Here is an 18,921-nt window from a genome sequence, read left to right as displayed (position 1 = left end):
TTTTTTTGTGAAAGTGGTTTGGACTTCTTCTTTTTTGGCTTTTGATAAAGTGTATGTGTCCCATCTCTTCTTTATGGTATCTTTATGCCATGTTTGGGAAATGATAAAATTAAGAAATGGTTTTGCTAGAATATTTACTGTAAGGTTGACTTAGTTTAAAAGACAAAACTATCCCTATCATTTTACCCAAAAGCCAACTGTATCCCCATATGGCGAATTATCTTTGAGACTGAGAATTGAGAGGTGAAAAACAGGATTTGAGCTTGAAGGAACACCAACCATGGCCTTCATTGGGAGCAACATTCGTCATTGAGTGTCAGACAAGCTTGCTTTTCTAGCTTTTTTTTCCTCTGTCTCTCCCAATGGCTGCTCAACAAAGTAATATTCTTTTCTCTGTTTGGTTCCCTTGGAAATTTCCTAGAAAATTTTACTTTCTATGTTTTGTATAATTTTTAACAATCATTTTCATTTTCATTCCCCATAAAATCTATTATGTATTACTGCTTCACATTAACCAACTGTATTTTGCATAAGGGTCACTGCCAATTTACAATTCCTTGTTTTTCTACCTTATGCTTTCTCAGTAATTTTGTCCCCTAAATCGAAAGTTAGGTTTTCACTCTGACCTGACGCTTAGGTTATCTCGGCCTAAGATGTATTATAAGTGAGCCTAATCCCAAATGAGTTGGCTTATTTTATGTATTATTCATTTGGGTCATCTTCATTTCCTCCAGTTTCTCTTGCCAGTATGAGATTAAATCTGTTACAGTACCAATACGAAGTAGGTGGTAGGTAGTAAGCCGTATGTTATTTGAGAAAACTTATAAAGATAGGTTTGTCCAGCATAAATTACGCGCGAGTATCTTTGATAGAATGCTTATTGATGGAATTCGAATTGCCAATCGAACTGTTTGATTTGTGAAATAAATCTGTTAAATTAGGATTGGAAATCATTTACACATTTTAGTTCTTGAGTTCATTCAAATAATGAAATGTGATCATAATCTTGTGTAAAATGTCTTACATAGATTTTTTTTTTTTTTAAAGTAAAAAAAAAAGGGGTCTTACATTGCAGTGCGATCAAAGATGAGCTCAATCATTTCAGTGATTGTATCAGGTTGAAGGCCTGTGTTTCTTAGGCTTTCATCAATTAGGAATTCAAAATCTAGGTGAACCACATTCATTGTCAAATTACCGTCAATGTCAAAATTTTAAGTTGTCAGCCCAACACAAGACTAATGGTCGATAAGAATCCAACTACTTACATGGTTTAAGTTACCATCAATCCAAAATCTAAACTGTTAGAAAATCGACCCAACCATGTGCATCAAGCTAACACAAACAATCCAACGTTTATATTTCTAAGTTTTCAAAATTGATAATTTCCTGGGCCGTAGTCGCTGGTAATGAAGTAATTTACCACTAATTGTTAATAATCTGTATTAACCTATATTTTGGGATATGGTTATGACATGACATGGTTAACAAGCTAAACTTTTTGAAGGGTTATCAACATGCAGTTTCATGAGAAAACAGGATTTAATCCAAGCACCATGGAATAGAGCAGGAGATGCTTATGGGAATCATTTAGGTGATTTTAAGAACGAAAGTGATGTTGAGGGGGTAAAACATATCAGTTTCCCTAATGTTATGATATGAGCTCATAAGTAGAATACTTTTATTTGCGTTTGAGTTAGGGATTTTTATGTGAATGTGCTTCATCATATCTTTCTTTTTTTCCGTGAAGTTATGTATTAACGTTTGAAAGCACAATTTCCATTCATGGTTGTAAAAAGGGGCAGGGGGATGTGTGCCAGTTGATGGGGATGCTTAAATTTGAAGCAACTGCTTTTACTAGGAGAAGTCGTGAATTTTCCTGCGTGCATTAATGTTTGTGAGACTATTTGTGATGTGATTTCTAATGGTGAAGGTTTATTGTTTCAGTGGCGAGTCAGAGTCTACATTGTATTTCTGATGATATTCTATTGCAGACATAATAATGTTAACAGATTTGTAAATGGGAAGGACAAATTAGTTAGTTTCTTTGGGAAAATAAATGGGTATAATAGCTACATCTGACTCCATATCTTCTGCTCATTTTTCTTTTCTTTGAAGTAAAGTATATTATATTTGATATCTCATTTTTCTTCTTTGAACTAAAGTATATTATATTTGATTTACTTCTTGTTTATATATATGCTCGTATATGTTACTAAGAGGTAGCCCATTTCGTTTTTACAGGATAGCCATTCTGGTTGATTTTGATTATGAATCTTGACATGGCACATGCTATGAGTGTTCCCTCTACAGGCCTCCTTGAGTTTGGCTCAAATCCTCAAGTGAGAGGTTCACATTTAAAATTTGGAGATTTTGTTTTAAGACGTTCACCTAGGTTTCTCCGTATTCAAGCTGTGCAAGAGAATGGAGGGCCTAGAAGATTAGTTGATATTATCAGACTTGTGCCAGAGCTCTCAAGGAACTATTTCAGAAGTCCCTCTAGGAGGGCTCTCTTTGGGGGGATTTCTCTGTTAGGTGGCTTCTATGTTGCACAAACCATCTCTCTGTCATTTGGAGCTTTAGGAGTCAATGATGTGATAGCTGCAGTAGTATGTGTTCTTCTTACCGAGTATGTAACAAGATTTTACTACAGCCGTCCAAAGGTAACATTTCCCGTTGCTCTTCTTAACAATTTCAAGATGGGATTCACTTATGGTCTTTTCATTGATGCTTTTAAGCTGGCAAGCTAACAACACATAGAAAATCATTTCAGTGGCTCATCTTGACCAAAGACCTGTAGCTTTGATTTGGTGAATTTCTCGTTCAAATTTTATAACTTTATAGTTTTTGTATTCCAAACATTTCTGAAGTATAGTCATACCTATTAAGGTTTTCAACTATTTTCAAAATTGCATTTTGGTTTGTAAATTAAGTTGTACAGTTTGTCATATGACCAAAGTAAAATTATCATATAGTTTGCTCTGTAATTTAAGTTACAAACTTCTGTTTGAAAGCCTGTTAAATACTAAACACAATCAAGGGTTTGTATGATTTGTAAGGACATGCTACTAAATCATAATTAATTTGCCTTTTTGTGGTTGCTTATTATGATCAGGCAAGGGGGTGATTTTTCTTTTTCTTTTTTTTTCTTTTTTTTTTTTGGTATTAAAAAATGTATGTATATTATATATATATATATGTCCAATGTCTGAAGGGGGCATGCATGATTGTAGATTTTCATTCCTCACTTTTTTTTCTTTTTTCTTTTTTTTAAGTTGTCCCCTAAGAGACCCAAAGTCCATATTTCCATCTAAGCTCAATCTTGAGTTTTATCCGTTTGAAAAGTTGAATGCCCTAGAACAACAACAACGACAATGGCGGGAAATGACATGTGTTGACATCATGTTTTATTTATGATAAGGTTTTTGGCCACAATAGCTCTGTAGTTTCAATACTTTTGCACTTTACGCGGTGGTATTAAATTAGCATTAACACCCTTGAAGTTTATATTATACCATGAATTTTTAAGTGCTAAATAATATTAACTAGAATAAAATTTTCTTTCTGATTATATTTTTACCTTAGGAAGGGGAATCTTCTCATGTGCAGTGAACATGGATTTCAACTGTTAAATAGTCACGGTTATGAAAGTTTTGGACTTTGCATTATTGCCAAACTTCTTTGCGCATTGGTGCTAATGCAATTTTATAGGTAGTAAAGTGCTGAGTGTGGAACTAAAGGGGACATTAATGCAAAATATCCTTATAATAATGTTAAATCCGCTATCAATTTACTTACTAGCTAGTAAATTGATAGCTATTGTGACAATATTTAATTAGATTGTATAAGATTTATTTATATTTCAAAAATTCATCTATCCATATTTATTTTATATTATTTTTTTCAATTGATACATAATTTTCCACATCAACGAGTACAAAGTTGGTGCTTATAACATTATCTTTTTATTTATCATTCTTTTAAGTTTTAAGGCAGCTTATTTGTTTTTTTCGCTGGATAAGTATCAAGGCAGCTTAGTGGTTCATAAAAGAGGAGTCCTGAATAAAAATGGGCGTCCATGTCATAAACCAATGCTAAAATTGATGGTGTATAAGTCATATTAAATAATCGGGTTAAAAACACTTTTCCTCATGAACTGTTACATTTTTTGTACTTTACCATCTAAATTTTAAAAAGTGTTATATTATCCTCTGAACTATTATTTCTCTTTGTCATTTCATTACAATTTTTCAATTTTTTAAAATTAGTTTGCCAAAATTAGGTCACAAATATTAATTAAAAATGAAATAAATCAGAATTTTAAATTGTTTTTCAATAGAGTTACATTAGTTGTATAAGATCAATTTTATAAAATTAATCTATCAGAATGACATAATTAGACTAAGGTTAAAAAATAAATAAATAAATAAATAACAATAATCCAATGGCAATGTGACACTTTTTAAAATTTAGATGGTCAATTGTATTTGCTATTTTATTTTTCTTTGGAAAAAGTATTTAAATATGTGATTATTACATGCTTCTTGGGAAAAATAAAAGAAGTTATTGATTAATCTTATTAATCTATTTAATTATACCTTCTATTTAAAATAAAATTATATGAATGCAGGTATAAAAATACATAGTAGTAAAATTAAGGTGAAAAGTGGATGTTAATGGGTAATATGACAATTTATATTATAATTTGAATTATATTATCCATTTAGAATAAATAAGCATGTCATTATGAGTAAGCAAATTTATTTTAAACATGAATATTATCGAAATAATCCATGTCTAATATATGTATAGGATGAATAGATTTATTGAGTTCCAAGAAATGTTAAAGAGCAGCGTTTTAGATGACACTTGATGAAAACCAAGCTCTAACCTTCCAAAGTCATACCCAGATATTTTTGTTGTGCTTAAAATTCATTGTGAAAAAACTAATTTTTTAAGGTTAATATGATGTAAATAAATTGAGGATCTTAATTTTTAAGACACTCAAAACATGTCAATGATATTATTTTGCGTGGTCTTTTTCCCTACAAAAAAAATGTACTTTTTTTTAAAAAAAATTTTGTTTATTTTTTACTTTTTGTTTTTGGTATGATTACGCTATATTATAAATCGGAAGGGAGGGGAGATTTCACCCAAGCTTGATTGAATCCACAATCAACCTTTTTTTATATATGAAAGATAAATCTATACTTAATAAATCAATAATTAAAACTTAATTTTCTTATTTTTTTGGTCCTCGGATAAAAACTTTTCAAGATCCTCAAATAGTGCCATTGTATACATATATTTGTATGTACATATATATGGAAATTCTATGGTGAGAACGGTCCGTATGAAGACCGTAGTATTAGTGACGGTTTTTCATAATATTAACGACGGTTTTTTAAAAAATCGTCACCAATACTATGAAAAACTATCACTAATACTGTGGTCCGCATAAGGACCATCCCCACCATAGACGGACTGTATATATATATATTGCTATTTTGAAAACCTTTTTTTTTAATTTTTAGTTTTACCATTGATTGCATGACCTATTCAATTGATTACTTTTACAAACAAGTATATATTTATATAAATGCACCGAAAATCATCCATGCACATGAAAAAACAAATAAATTGAGCACCCTTTGAAAAAACAACGATAATATTGTGAAAGACAAATAACATAGGAAACTTCACCGATTAATTAAAAAGCCGGCAATATTTATGTGGCTATCTAGATTAGAGCAAAGCCATTTCCATGGATTGTGCATGTGATTGAACGTTTTAATATATCAAGTTCGAAAATCATATTTTAGCAAAAATTAAAAAAATAAACATTAAAGAGTCGGAAGCCCATATAAATGAAGGCATGCATACGTATATACTTTCGCATAACCAAGCTGCATATATCTATATGCTTTTTGCTTAAAGCATATATCTATATGCTTATGCTTTAGTTTTTTTGTTTTGATTATGGTATATATAAAAGCAAGGAATATATATGACTTGCGATTCCAAATTTGTTTGCTTCTCTACTGTTATTTGCATATTCATACGCCTTGTAGCTGATATGAGTAAGTACGTCCTTCTCTTTTTTGTTTTTAAAAAATAAAAAATAAAAAATTAGTAACGGGGTAAGTCATTATGTGTATGATATACTTCTATCATGCATGCATATATATACACACATAATATAAATCCTCTATTCTATTAAAAAAAAAAAAAAAGGATATAAATCCTCTAGCTGGACTATGTTTCAATCTTTAATTCCAGTAGAGCCAAGGGGGGGAAAAAGGAGAAAAATGTTACTTACATAATTTTTGAAAATTAATGTTTTAAAAACTTTATAAAACTAAAGTGTAATATTAATTATTGTACCTTTTTATGATATTACTATTTTATGTTCGATATTTCTTTTTTGTTTTTAATATATATATATATATATATATTTAATTGGAACCTAGTCTAACCGTATGTTTAAAGTTTGGAAACCAATTAATTATGAAAAACTAATTAAAATGTATGAAATAAATTCCTGAAAAGGTAATTTAATGAAAACATAAAAGTTACGTACTATAAATTCTCATTTCCATGATTTATCATGTTATCTGTAGTTTTAGTGCTAATTTCTGCTAAATTAATGAAAGTCATTGACTTATGTACATTGCAAATATAGGAATTGCAACAAAGGAGCAAGGAAAGGATTCCTTCATATTTTTATCATTGTCTAGATATAACAAACATTGTATCAAATGGGAAAATGCCACTCACGGTGCTTGTCATGGCTTTATCTTCCGCCATTGTGGTTGCTATGTCGATGCTTGAAATATTAATCATCAATTCCATTATTAAATTTTTGTTTATCAAAAACAAAAAAAAATCCATTATTAAAGTTTTCATATATATAATATAGAAACATAAATACACATGAATCCAAAAAAGGCAAATTATTCTCAAACCCATATTAGAAAAGCTTTTCCCAAGTTTAATTCCTATATGCATATTTTAGCAAATATGATTAATTACTTTTATTAGTTGTAAAAGATTAATTTTTATGCGTCAAATTTATTAGTGACTTGTTAAATCGATTTACATATTGAAGAGTTCTATTCTATACTCTATATTTCTTTTCTCTTCCCGGTTTGATTAAAAAGAAAAACAAAAATGAATTAATGAAATGCACCAAAAATAACAGACCAAACAAGCCAGAAACAAACCCAGCCACACACAGATTCCATGGCCACCTAAAAATGCCTACAAATGCCTGAAGTGAAAGGCAGCGTAAGTCATGCACATTATTGTGATCTTTTTTCTTTATTTTCTTTATTATTATTATTATTATTTAAAAAAAAAACCCAACAAAGGCATAAACATAGAAAAATTTTATATCTGCGAGTTCGTATGGTTCGATTTTCTTCATTTTTTCTCTTTGATTTTCCTTCACTTATCTCCAGTTGGAATTTTTTGTTAATACAATAGAGAACATTTTAACATAATAAGCTGGGTCGCTTTGAAAAGTTCATATGATTTTCTCCTTGCATTCGATTTTTTTTTTCAAGAAAAAAAGGTGTGATATGCTGTGACAGGATTAACTCTATTAATTTCCATTTGTTAATTTGAAAATCAATTTGGGGATTAGATTAATATGAAATATATTATAAATTAATGATTAATGTAAGAGCATATTCAAGGACTTTGTATATTAATTCTGTTCATTTAAAAATTTTTTATCACATCAGATAAATAGATAAGGTTTTAAAAAATTTATTTCCAATGATTCTGTACATTAGTTATGTCAAGCTGACGTGGCAATAAAAAATAAATAAAACAAAAACGATGAAAAACATTGTTTACTTCTAGAAGTTCTATTAGACAGGTTGAGTCAATATTTTATTTATTTTTATTGATTCTTGTTAAAAGAAAAATAACTCCTGTATGGGTTTTTAGTTTTTTTAATTATATATAATTTTAAAATAAAAAATTACATATTAGCATTTCATGACATTTTAAATAGAACCCATTAAAGAGAAATTGTTTAAAATATTATATATTAATTAAAGAAACTACCATATAAACAAAAATATTTTTCAAAATCAATGGCATATAAATTCCAATAGAAAGAACTGATGCACTAAGTGTATTGAAATGGAAAATCTAATATACAATCTAGCCAAATACAAAAATTTAAAATGCAATTAATCCAAACATTAACATCGTCACCCCGCACTTCCAATTATATTAAAAAAAAAATGCTTGCATTTATAAAAAGGTCAAAAAAGAAAAAAAGACAAAAAAAAAATTCATTAAAAGTTTTATGGTTTTGATATTCGTGTATATATATATATATATATAGATATTTATTGAATAATGGTTTTATAGACTACATATTTCGTTTTATGATGAGTTGCATAATGGTGGAATTAACATATTATGGAAAATAATATCAATTTACATATTTATTTTTATTTTTAATATTAAAATTTTAATATGAAAAGTAAAATCTTCAATGATAGCCAATTAAATCTTCTAATAATATATATAAAACAAAAAATTTCTTAAATAAATAAAACAAACATCTTCTATATGTATTTTCTTCTTTGTCCCTAATAATACGGTATCATATCACCATGTAGTATTAGGAAAGCTATTTTTAATATATAAAAAGAGTGAAGTAGCTCACTAATTTTATTTTTTTTACTAGCTTTCATACTATGTTTATTTAATAATATTTTAATTTTATTTGCTAGGTAGTATTTTACTTTTTTGCTTTCAAATATTAGTGTTTGTATTAATTTATCAACCAATTAAATAATTCTATATCAATTGTTACATTATTAAGTAAAAATTTGTAAACAAATCGGCACTAGGAACAAATTAATTATTTAATATCAATATTTAAGGTTAATTGCACTTTTTATTCTATATTTTTTAAAATATTATAATTTATATTGTGAATTTAAAACCCACTACATTAAATTTTATATTTTTTGACTTAGTGCACGGTGATTCCATCGTCACTAAATTCTTTAATATTGACCAAAAAATAATTATGTTTAGGATGCTCCATATAAATCAAAAAAGTATAAAACATCTAATTAATTTTGTAAACGTTACAATCTAGTTTAAAAATGATAATTACTAAGTTTATAGGATTCAATGCATATCAAATTAAATATAAAGGGCTCCTTAATATTATTGTAAGTTTTAAATTAATATTCTTGTAATTTTTAAAACTAAAGTTTAAATTATAATATTTTTAAAATTAGAAGTATAAAGTGTAATTAATTTTTCATATTAAAATAGATCCATTATGTATAGGATCCATTCCTTGTACCAATATTTATAACAAAGTTTTTGCACAAATAATCTCAACCTTTAAGCTAATATAATCCAATGGTACAGATCTATTCTTGCTTTTATAAAATATTCACTTATTAAATTTTATCTCCATATTTAAAACAACATTTATTATTGTAAAAAAATGTGCAATATTCTTTCTCATCAACAATTTTAATTTTTATGTTAAAAATGTTAATATGTTTTTATCTAAAAAAAAGAAATTTTAATCTTTAATCATTTAGAAAAAAAATATTTAATCCCTCCTAAAAACCTTCTAAAAAAATCTATCATTATTTTTCATTTAAAAAAGAAAAAGAAAAAAACAGTTTTACTCCACTAAAAATAATAAAAATATCAACATGATAACACAAATAGGACTTTGCCTCTCTTCCATTATTTGTAAATATGTAACCCAAATTCTTAATGGCAAGTTTCAAAAAAAACAAAAAATAAATAAATAAAGAATAATAATTTTGTGTTAAAAAAATAATTTTTTTAACGTGACAATTTTCATCAACAAATTCTTTAATATTATTTTTAAAATGAAAATAAATTACATATGTTGTTTCAATGAGCATATGCGTCTACAATAGATTGTTAACAATATTTTTTTTTTAAATATTAAAAAATATTTTAAATATATATTTTATATAATTCGAATTCATGCGTTTATGACAAAAATAGATGTGTTTAACTACTGGCGATAACTCTTTTCATCTTGTTAACAACAATTTAATGGTTAAGATTATGCATCAAAATATGTTTTTTCTAAATTATTGGTACAAAGCGCGGACTATATAAATATATATATATATAATATTCTTATTTACATTGAGAAAATATCTTGTTATCTTGAAAATATCTAATTCCTAATGAAGGAAAACAGGGTGTGAAATGTTCTGATTTCCAACTATTTACGTCTCTTCCAAAACCGACCGGGCACACTCTGTACCGTACCTAAAAGACTAGCGCCATTTTGTATATATTTAAAATTTTTCTTTTCAAAAAAAACTTGATTTTCCATTTTTGTTAGATGCTATATTGGATTGGATAAGAAGGAAAAAAGGAAAAAGTAAAACCATACCCACGCTCTTCACTACGCGCTCTAGTTTTCGGGTTTTTTCCTCAAAAACTTTCTGATAAAACTCACATCACAGAGGCCGGCTTGTTGCTCGTTTGGATTATTTTAGAACAGAAAAGTCAGAAAAACGACAGCGACGCGATCGTCTACGACATAAATAGATCACTGTCATTTCCAAATACCATCATACAACGATTGTGTTTCTCTTTCACACCAATCTATCACCTAAGCCCAAAAAAAAAAAAAAAAAAAAATGGAGCTTAAACCGGGTTTATCAGCTCTAGTCACCGGTGGAGCCTCTGGAATCGGTAACAAAATTCCCTACTTTTTTATTTTTCAGTTTTTTATGTCAGTGTTTTACTTATTTCCAGTTTGGTCAACGAAACAGAGTTCCAACTTTTAAGCAATCAAAATAGATTTCTAGTATAATCTGCTAGTCTTTTGTGGATAAGTATGCATTGGGTATATGATGAATTGATGATGGTGGTTGACATGCAGGAAAAGCTCTGAGCTTGGCTTTTGGAGGGAAGGGGATATTTGTAACCGTGGTTGATTTCTCCGAGGAAAAGGGAAGGGAAGTGGTATCCCTTGTTGAAAAAGAGAATGCCAAGTTCCATTCCAACTTGGGTTTTCCTTCTTCTATATTCATCAAATGCGATGTCTCTAATTCTGGTGAGTTGAATTTTTTTTTTTTTTTTTTCAATTTGCTTATTTTGTGGGTAAATTTTGTTGATAATCCAAATGTTTCTGACTCGTGGTTTCTTTGCCTGCTCAGGAGAAATAAGAGCTGCATTTGAGAAGCATGTAGCAACATATGGAGGGTTGGATATCTGTGTTAACAGTGCTGGGATTGGTAATCCTATACCATTCCATCGGGATGAAACCGATGGCACTCCCTCATGGAGGCGCACTGTTAATGTGAACCTCATTGCTGTTATCGATTGCACCCGCCTTGCGGTATATGCTTCAAACTTTAGTTGCTTTTCTTCAATAGCAAAAATGAATGCTGCAGAGCACTCTGTCGAAAGTGTGCTTTTGTTCCAAATTGATTACGAGGGATGTTGTCATGGATGTTGAATAGCTTGTATGACACTGACTTGTCAGATTGGAAAAAGGGTTTCTTTTAATGTTTGGTATTTTGGAACTTTTTCGTTGTGGTTTAAACAAACAGATTAAAGCCATGGAAGAAGCTAAAAAGCCTGGTGTAATTATCAATATGGGGTCTGCTTCTGGACTATATCCGCTTTACACTGACCCAATCTATACTGCCTCAAAAGGTTTGGTTTTTGTGTTACCCCTTGATACGTATTTCCTCGTTAAGGATTCTTCTAAGTGCATATCTTTCTTAAGTGTCAGCCTATAATCATAAAATGTATTAACTGGTATGTATAAATATATTACTTTTAGTTTGATTTTCACATATTTTGCTAATTAATTTAGTTTCTTTTTGCAGGTGGTGTTGTTATGTTTACTAGATCGCTTGTTCGTTACAAGCATCAAGGAATTCGCATCAATGTGTTGTGCCCTGAAGTAAGACTGTAATTCTTATGTAACCACAAAGAGACAAAATATTCATCAAAAGAATGTCTAAATCAAATCAAACTTTATTCCACCTTGAATGCAGTTTGTTGGAACTGATATGGGCTCCAAGGTGGGCACTAAATTTGTTGATTTGATGGGGGGGTTTGTACCCATGGAAACAGTGGTGAAAGGTACATCCTATGTAAAAATATTTTACTATGAAGTTCTAGTTATAACATAAAAGAAACTATTAATAACAAGTTTGTGTATAAGATTGCTGTATCCTGTTTTGTTCAATTTTTTAAGTTTCTTATCAGTATCTTAATTTGTAAGGGGACTACAAGGTAATTATATGTGAGAAATTGTTAAAGATAGTTGTGTTAGCATATGATGTATTTAGAGTTTGACTTTCCACATCTTGCAAGGATTATTAACATAGTGGCTGAACTCCAAGTAATAATGAAGTCCTGGTTTCACATATCAGTTCAGGCTCTTTCAATTCTCTACTTCAGCACTTCATAAAGTTTAAAGTTCACAGAGTCAATTCTTTGTAGTAAAAGAAATCAAAACCTTCAGTAGGTTGGATAATCTAATTCCTTGACATAGCTTGTATGGATGTGCATCACAGCGTTGCTGTAGAAGCTTCGAGTAAAGTATTTTTTGCATTACATTCTTGGTTTTGATGAGTTCTAGCTGATTATATATGAATAAGGAAATTTTCAATATATCACTGAGTGAGTTTGGAAACTTTTTGATAATGTAGTTTCTTATATCCTAAGCTGTTGTGTTATACAGGGGCTTTTGAGCTTATTACCGATGAGAGTAAAGCTGGTTCCTGTCTATGGATTACTAATCGCAGAGGCATGGAGTATTGGCCAACTCCAGTGGAAGAAGCGAAATACTTGATCCGCTCCTCAAAATCCGCAAAGAATATATCATCACAAGCTCCTCTGAATTTTCAACTACCTCGAAGTTTTGAGAAAGTGTGAGTGAAGAGGACTCTTAACATCTTTTCGTTTTATTTGTAAGAAAATACAAGCAAAATTTCTGGGGTGATCCTGTTTGCCAATTATAATTATATCGTTGCATAATGTCTCATAATTTAAATCCAGCAAGCATATGTCAGAAGATTTGATTTTGAGTCAAGATGCGATGATTATCTTTTTATTATTTGTTCATAGTTGTTGGCAGTTGGATATCATAATGATATGTATAAATTGTGAATCTTTTGACTTTGTTAGTATACTCTATGTACCCTTTCTGCCTTGTAGTCCTATTTCGTTTGAAGCTCCTCAAATTACGATCAGGATTAACATCCATCTTGAGACATAGCTGTAGGCTTCTCATCTACATTCTTGTATTTATATTGAATCTCATAAGCAAGCATAAAATGTTATCTTCTGAGTTTTTGGATGTTAATATGTATATTTTTTGTCCTTCAGAGTTGTTCACACCCTGACTCACAATTTCCGAAAGGCTACCCGCATAGTGCGCACCCCATTGAGATTGCCCATTCCACCACATCATGTTTTGGTGAAAGTCATTTATGCTGGTGTAAATGCTAGTGATGTAAGTTTTTCCTTATTTTAAAAATATCATCTCCATATGGCATTTTACACTCTTCATTAATATATATATATATATATATGCCGCTTTATCCTCAATTAAATTTTTTTTTGGTGGGATATTTTGAATTCTGTAAAACCTTGGTGATTCTGGATGTAATGTATAGACATCATTTGAAATGTCTGGTTGGTGATATGGGAAGATGGCCAAGGGCTATAAGAACTGAGGTATTCAGGGATAGAGGCTCGAGTAGCTTGTTTCAGAGATCTGTACCATTTCATCTTCTTAGTGGACATATCAAATCCTTTGTCTTATTCTATTTGAATTTCTTTGTCATGGTCGGAAGACTTGCAATTAAATTTTGACGAGACTTAAGAACATTGAATAAACATGGTTGTCATTTTTAGTGAGAAAAACTGCTAATTGTACAGAGAAGAGTTGTTATTTGTGTTGGAAAGTAAACTGGACTGGGGTGGGAAAAGATCTAGGAAACAAAAAGGGGATATTCTGGTGTCAGGTTCTTTTTATTTATGTTATGCTTATCAAATCACGTATTACTGTATTTGGCTTTTATTTTGGCTTCTTTTTGTGAAATATGACATAGAATTATGTATATATATAGATGTGTGTACTGTGAGCTATGTATTCACTGACATGGAAATTTATGGGCAGGTAAATTTCAGTTCAGGACGTTATTTCAGTGGGAACAATAAAGACCTTGGTTCCCTTCTTCCATTTGATGCCGGCTTTGAGGTGCAGAATAAGAAAAACTAGTTAAATTTCTTGGCATGATGATGTGATTGTTAATGCTGCTAATACATTTGACTTTTTGATAATTCCAACATGCATATATGATGCTTAATTTATCTATATATGGCTTTGTGATTTCAGGCTGTGGGGATAATTGCGGCGGTGGGGGATTCTGTCACTAACTTGAAAATTGGTTCTCCTGCTGCTCTTATGACTTATGGAAGTTATGCTGAATTCACAATGGTAAAATAACTTGAAAACATTGTGTTCAATTTAGTGGCAGAGGTCACAAAAAAAAAGGAAAAAAAGGACTTTTCTTTACTAACAGTATCATAAATCATGATGTTGTCAAGTTTTCACTTGGTCAATCCACCATTTGGCTTTAATTTTATTTGTTAAGGCTGTCTCTTTTTTTCCGTTAACTTAAAACACTACATGAAAAATGCTGGTTTGGTGTTTGAGTTAGGTTCCTTCAAAACATGTACTTCCTGTGGCAAGGCCAGATCCGGAAGTTGTCGCCATGCTTACCTCAGGACTAACAGCATCAATTGCTTTAGAGAAGGTCATGCTTCATGTTCATATATACCAGTTTCCTTATCTTTTTTTGTATTCATTGTAGTTTTCTGATCAAACTGGAAATTTGATATTTGTCTTTATATACTATATTCCGTGTTTTATAGCCTTCATTCTCTCTAATAATATTCTCTCACTTACTTGTTTAAACACTTCATATACCTTCTGACATTCTTTTGTAAAACTATTTAGGCAGGACAAATGGAATCTGGAAAAGTAGTTCTGGTTACTGCTGCTGCCGGAGGGACTGGGCAATTTGCAGTCCAGGTTTACTTTTAAATAGAGTTTATTTTTATTATATATATATATATATATATGTATGAATGCTTTTTCTTTCATTGGACCTACTAAATGGCAATTTTCTTGCTTGTGGAATGAAGCATTCCAGAATAAAGGGAGTGGTTATCTAACTTGTTTGACAAAGTGTAAAGAATTACTACTTTCTGTATTTTATTTTTTCTCCTATCCCTAATTTCTTCCCTCATTTCTTAACCCTCCTCTTTATGTCGTATAAACTACTTTCTTCTGTACTGGCATAATTGTAAAGTATTCTCTCTCTTCTTCTTTTTTTTTTTTTTTTTTAAATATATTTTCCACCCAGGATTCCTGGTTATTTAATTGTGTTCATGTCTAGTTTGATAGGTGTTTATTATAAAACAAATGATAAAATCTGAACTGCTTTTTGTACAGCTTGCAAAATTAGCTGGAAATAAAGTGGTTGCAACCTGTGGAGGTGAGGAAAAGGCTAAGCTTTTGAAAAATTTGGGAGTTGATAGAGTCATAGACTACAGAGCTGAGGACATGAAAACTGTATATCTCTTCCATTCTTATTTATTTTTTCCTTGTTTATTAGTTTACGTTTAGCTGTAATTGATGGATTTGGGAGCTGAAAGTGGAGCTAGAATTCATATGTAATTCAGTAAGCTAACTAATACGGGGAATAAATTTCAATATATCTACTTATGTTGTTTGTTTTGCTAGCTTCTCGGAATAAATATTTGAATAAGGGGCCTCTTTCACAGATAAATCATCCAAATGATAAGTTAAAATTCTTAGTTTGGCAAAAGAACAGAAGGAAAATTTTGAAACTAAATATCAATTGGTATAAGATTTTAGGATTCCTGTAATTTAGAGGTATAATTTCTGCTTCTCTGACTTTCATAGTTTTCAGTTTATCTTCTCTGAGAATTTAGATTGTTATTCAATTGATTTACTGGTGCAGTATGGACTCTATTCAATCATATTTTCCTCTTTTCAAACTTTTTTGTAATGGGGACATGAAGAATGATAATAGTTACATTAAGTTTTACTTTCATTCATTTAAGTTCAAATTCAAGCGTCTCAGTTATAAATGTTAAAACAAGAGTTTTTTTTTTTTTTTTTTTTTTTTTTTTTCCCCGCAGGTTCTAAAGAAAGAGTTCCCTAAGGGTGTTGACATCATCTATGAGTCTGTTGGTGGTCCCATGTTTGATTTGTGCCTGAATGCTTTGGCAGTCTATGGACGACTCATTGTGATTGGAATGATTTCTCAGGTTGTTTATTTAATCAGTGCAATGCAGAATCTGTTTTTAACAATGTTCTTTATGTTTACTTCAGAAATGCTTGGGTTTGTTGGTATCTTTATATTATACCATTGTAACTGATCCATTCTGGTTTCAGTATCAAGGGGAGCATGGATGGAAGCCATCAAATTATACTGGACTATGTGAGAAGATTTTAGCAAAAAGCCAAACTGTGGTATGTAGTCTCAACTTGATGGAATTGTTGCTTTACTTCTTTCGGGGTCGATCAGCAATGTTAGGATAGGGTACAAGTTGTCATTCTAGTCTGAATGCTGGCAATTTATTTCAATATGCTGTGTGGTGGATCTGATGCTTAATTAGGTTACTGAAAGACATTTCATTTGGACGTACTGTTGTTTAGATTTTAGGTTGAAGTCACATTTGGCGCGTTAAAGGAATTACCACTAAATGAGTTTCCCATATATTCCCTATTCAAGGCAATATTTTCTGTTTTAGAGCCAGTAGTTAATAAAAGTGAAAAATAAGAAAAATTCTTGTTAACTCTACTTCAAGAAGTTAATTACAGACTTGTTTTTGACTCTAGAGAACTGGAGTCTGGAGAACCATAGATCTTCTCTTTTTCAATATTCTAATAAAATATATTAAATGTTTTCTTCCATTTTATTCTCTACTCCAACCATCACAATTCCTCTTCAATTTCTCAACAATATATCGAGAGAGAGAGAGAATAATCAGTCATATTGGAGTGGTTCAGAGAAGTCCTTTCTCTACTAAAAAATTGTTAATTATCCCTTCTACTGAAGAAAAGATGTTCTCTGAAGTAGAAATCCCTGCTAGAGATGCTCAAAGCACCTTAAGATCCCAACATCTCTCAGTTTTGTGCCTTTAAAATATTGGTGGGAAAATACTTATTACCTTGAATGTAGACTTTTTGCACAGATAAATGTCTCTTAAAATATTCATATTTCATTTGCACAGTTCTTCAATTAAAACAATTGCAGAGGAAATTAGGAAACCATGTCATCATTTGGTGTTTTGTAAATGAAAATAACAAAATATATGATCTAAAAACATTTAAAATTCCGACTTTTTTTTTTTTTGCTCGTATGTTAATTAGCAACCAAATATAGCATCAGATAATATATTTAGTGTGTTAAGGAAAATGATATCAAATCTTTATTGATTGTTTGAACAATGCCATTTTTTTCCAGGCTGGGTTTTTCCTAATACAGTATGCTCACTTGTGGCAACAACATTTGGACCAACTATTTAATCTTTTCTCTTTGGGAAAATTAAAGGTAATGCTCTTATCCTTTTCTACGTTTGTTGTCAACTTGACTCATGCCAAGGCATGCAATAATTTCAATTACCAGTTCTTTTTTTATTAGATTAGACGTTGCATTTTACCATGCTGCAAAAGAAATGTTTTGCTTTCACCTATTGACCTCTTTTAGGTTTTCATGTGGAATCCACTGAGCATCCAAAACCAAAAAAAATTTGTCTCTGAATTCATGCTCCCAAATGATTATATTTTCATCCAGAATTGAGAATGATTGCCCTTTTTATTTGCCAACAACGTTAGGTAATTATGATAGATCTTATTCAAGGTACCTAGCTATTTTGTTCTTGTTCATTCATATAGGTTGCTTTAGACCCGAAACAATTTCTGGGTATTCATTCAGTTGCTGATGCTGTTGAGTATCTCCATTCTGGTAGAAGTGTTGGGAAGGTATTTCTTCTGGCTGTTATATTCAATTTTTCGTAGAGTCTGGTCAGTGTTAGGAATGAAGTTGCCTTGTATGTTTTCTGTCTTACAAGGGAAAAATGTTGCAGGTTGTTGTTTGTATTGATCCAACCTTCAGTCAAAAAACAGCAAAGCTATGAGATAACGTTTGCTGACCAACCCACCCGGACATAATTCATGAGATCTTTTAACAATATGCGAGTCAGACTGGTAAATGGCATTGCAGAACATTACAAATGCTTGCAGCTCTTATTTTAAACAAACAGGACCACAGTGGAATTCTTTTGGTTGTTGCAGATGATAGTTTCTCTAGTTGAATTAGTTAATTTGTTTGGCCAAAAAAGATGGATGTTTATAGATACAAGAAAAATAGTTATGCAAGTTTTAAGCTACATTTTATATCTCCATTTCTGTTCTATATGCCCTGTATGAGCTTCTATCAGACAGAAGTTTTACCTGTCTTACATACCAAGGAATAAAAATAATAAGGGGTTTGTCTACACCAGGAATTATTAATTATAAACGTGTTTGTTATTTTCAAGTTCTAATTTTATTGCCTGTGTGTTTTTCTGTTTTAAAACACAAGCCAGAAAGCAATAGCCGTTAGGATATAGCCTTATGAAAAACACTTCTTCAGCTTTTTACATTGGAAATGGAAGTTGGAGAAGACTTAGAAATTGGTTCCTTTTCTCTTATTCTTTTTCATAGCAAAATATTAGTATTCAAACAAACATTTTTACAATAAAGAAATCAATCTTATGACAGATAAATAAAATAAAAACCCAAAGAATTGGATTGATTGAAATAGGGAGAAGGAAAAT

General features: G+C 30.4%; 2 protein-coding genes across 8 annotated transcripts; both read left to right on the top strand.

Annotated features, from left to right (window-relative positions):
• Positions 1-212: 212 nt before the first annotated feature.
• LOC107427064 (uncharacterized protein ycf20) lies at positions 213-3,922 on the top strand. Of its 7 annotated transcripts, none has more exons than XM_060811678.1 (3): positions 213-378; positions 2,242-2,660; positions 3,273-3,326. In XM_060811678.1, the coding sequence occupies exons 2-3, from the start codon at positions 2,268-2,270 to the stop codon at positions 3,309-3,311; spliced, it is 432 nt and encodes a 143-aa protein (XP_060667661.1). In that variant the 5' UTR covers positions 213-378; positions 2,242-2,267; the 3' UTR covers positions 3,312-3,326. The 7 variants fall into 7 exon arrangements, with proteins under 7 accessions (XP_060667661.1, XP_015892885.3, XP_048317753.2 ...); XM_016037399.4 differs by lacking the exon at positions 3,273-3,326 and adding an exon at positions 3,583-3,922 and having other exon boundaries at positions 214-378; XM_048461796.2 differs by lacking the exon at positions 3,273-3,326 and adding an exon at positions 1,521-1,623 and having other exon boundaries at positions 214-378; positions 2,242-3,111.
• A 6,364-nt stretch (positions 3,923-10,286) lies between these two features.
• Positions 10,287-18,600, top strand: LOC107427080 (uncharacterized). The gene is made up of 18 exons (XM_016037419.4): positions 10,287-10,731; positions 10,922-11,095; positions 11,199-11,380; positions 11,595-11,700; positions 11,877-11,953; positions 12,048-12,135; positions 12,740-12,929; positions 13,387-13,513; positions 14,183-14,263; positions 14,402-14,503; positions 14,727-14,822; positions 15,026-15,100; positions 15,524-15,643; positions 16,237-16,365; positions 16,493-16,570; positions 17,568-17,654; positions 17,999-18,085; positions 18,190-18,600. The coding sequence occupies exons 1-18, from the start codon at positions 10,677-10,679 to the stop codon at positions 18,238-18,240; spliced, it is 1,905 nt and encodes a 634-aa protein (XP_015892905.2). The 5' UTR covers positions 10,287-10,676; the 3' UTR covers positions 18,241-18,600.
• Positions 18,601-18,921: the final 321 nt, after the last annotated feature.

This window comes from Ziziphus jujuba, chromosome 9, assembly GCF_031755915.1.
Source record: "Ziziphus jujuba cultivar Dongzao chromosome 9, ASM3175591v1".
In the NCBI taxonomy this organism is placed as follows: Eukaryota; Viridiplantae; Streptophyta; class Magnoliopsida; order Rosales; family Rhamnaceae; genus Ziziphus; species Ziziphus jujuba.
This window is presented reverse-complemented; position numbering and strand designations above follow the sequence as displayed.

Excerpts from the sequence above, each read along its gene's own strand:
- LOC107427080 (XM_016037419.4), top strand. The coding sequence starts at position 10,677 with ATGGAGCTTAAACCGGGTTTATCAGCTCTAGTCACCGGTGGAGCCTCT. Across the intron at positions 15,644-16,236 it reads GAGCTGAGGACATGAAAACT|GTTCTAAAGAAAGAGTTCCC; the intron begins GTATATCTCTTC and ends TTTTCCCCGCAG. Across the intron at positions 16,571-17,567 it reads TAGCAAAAAGCCAAACTGTG|GCTGGGTTTTTCCTAATACA; the intron begins GTATGTAGTCTC and ends ATTTTTTTCCAG.
- LOC107427064 (XM_048461796.2), top strand. The coding sequence starts at position 2,268 with ATGAATCTTGACATGGCACATGCTATGAGTGTTCCCTCTACAGGCCTC.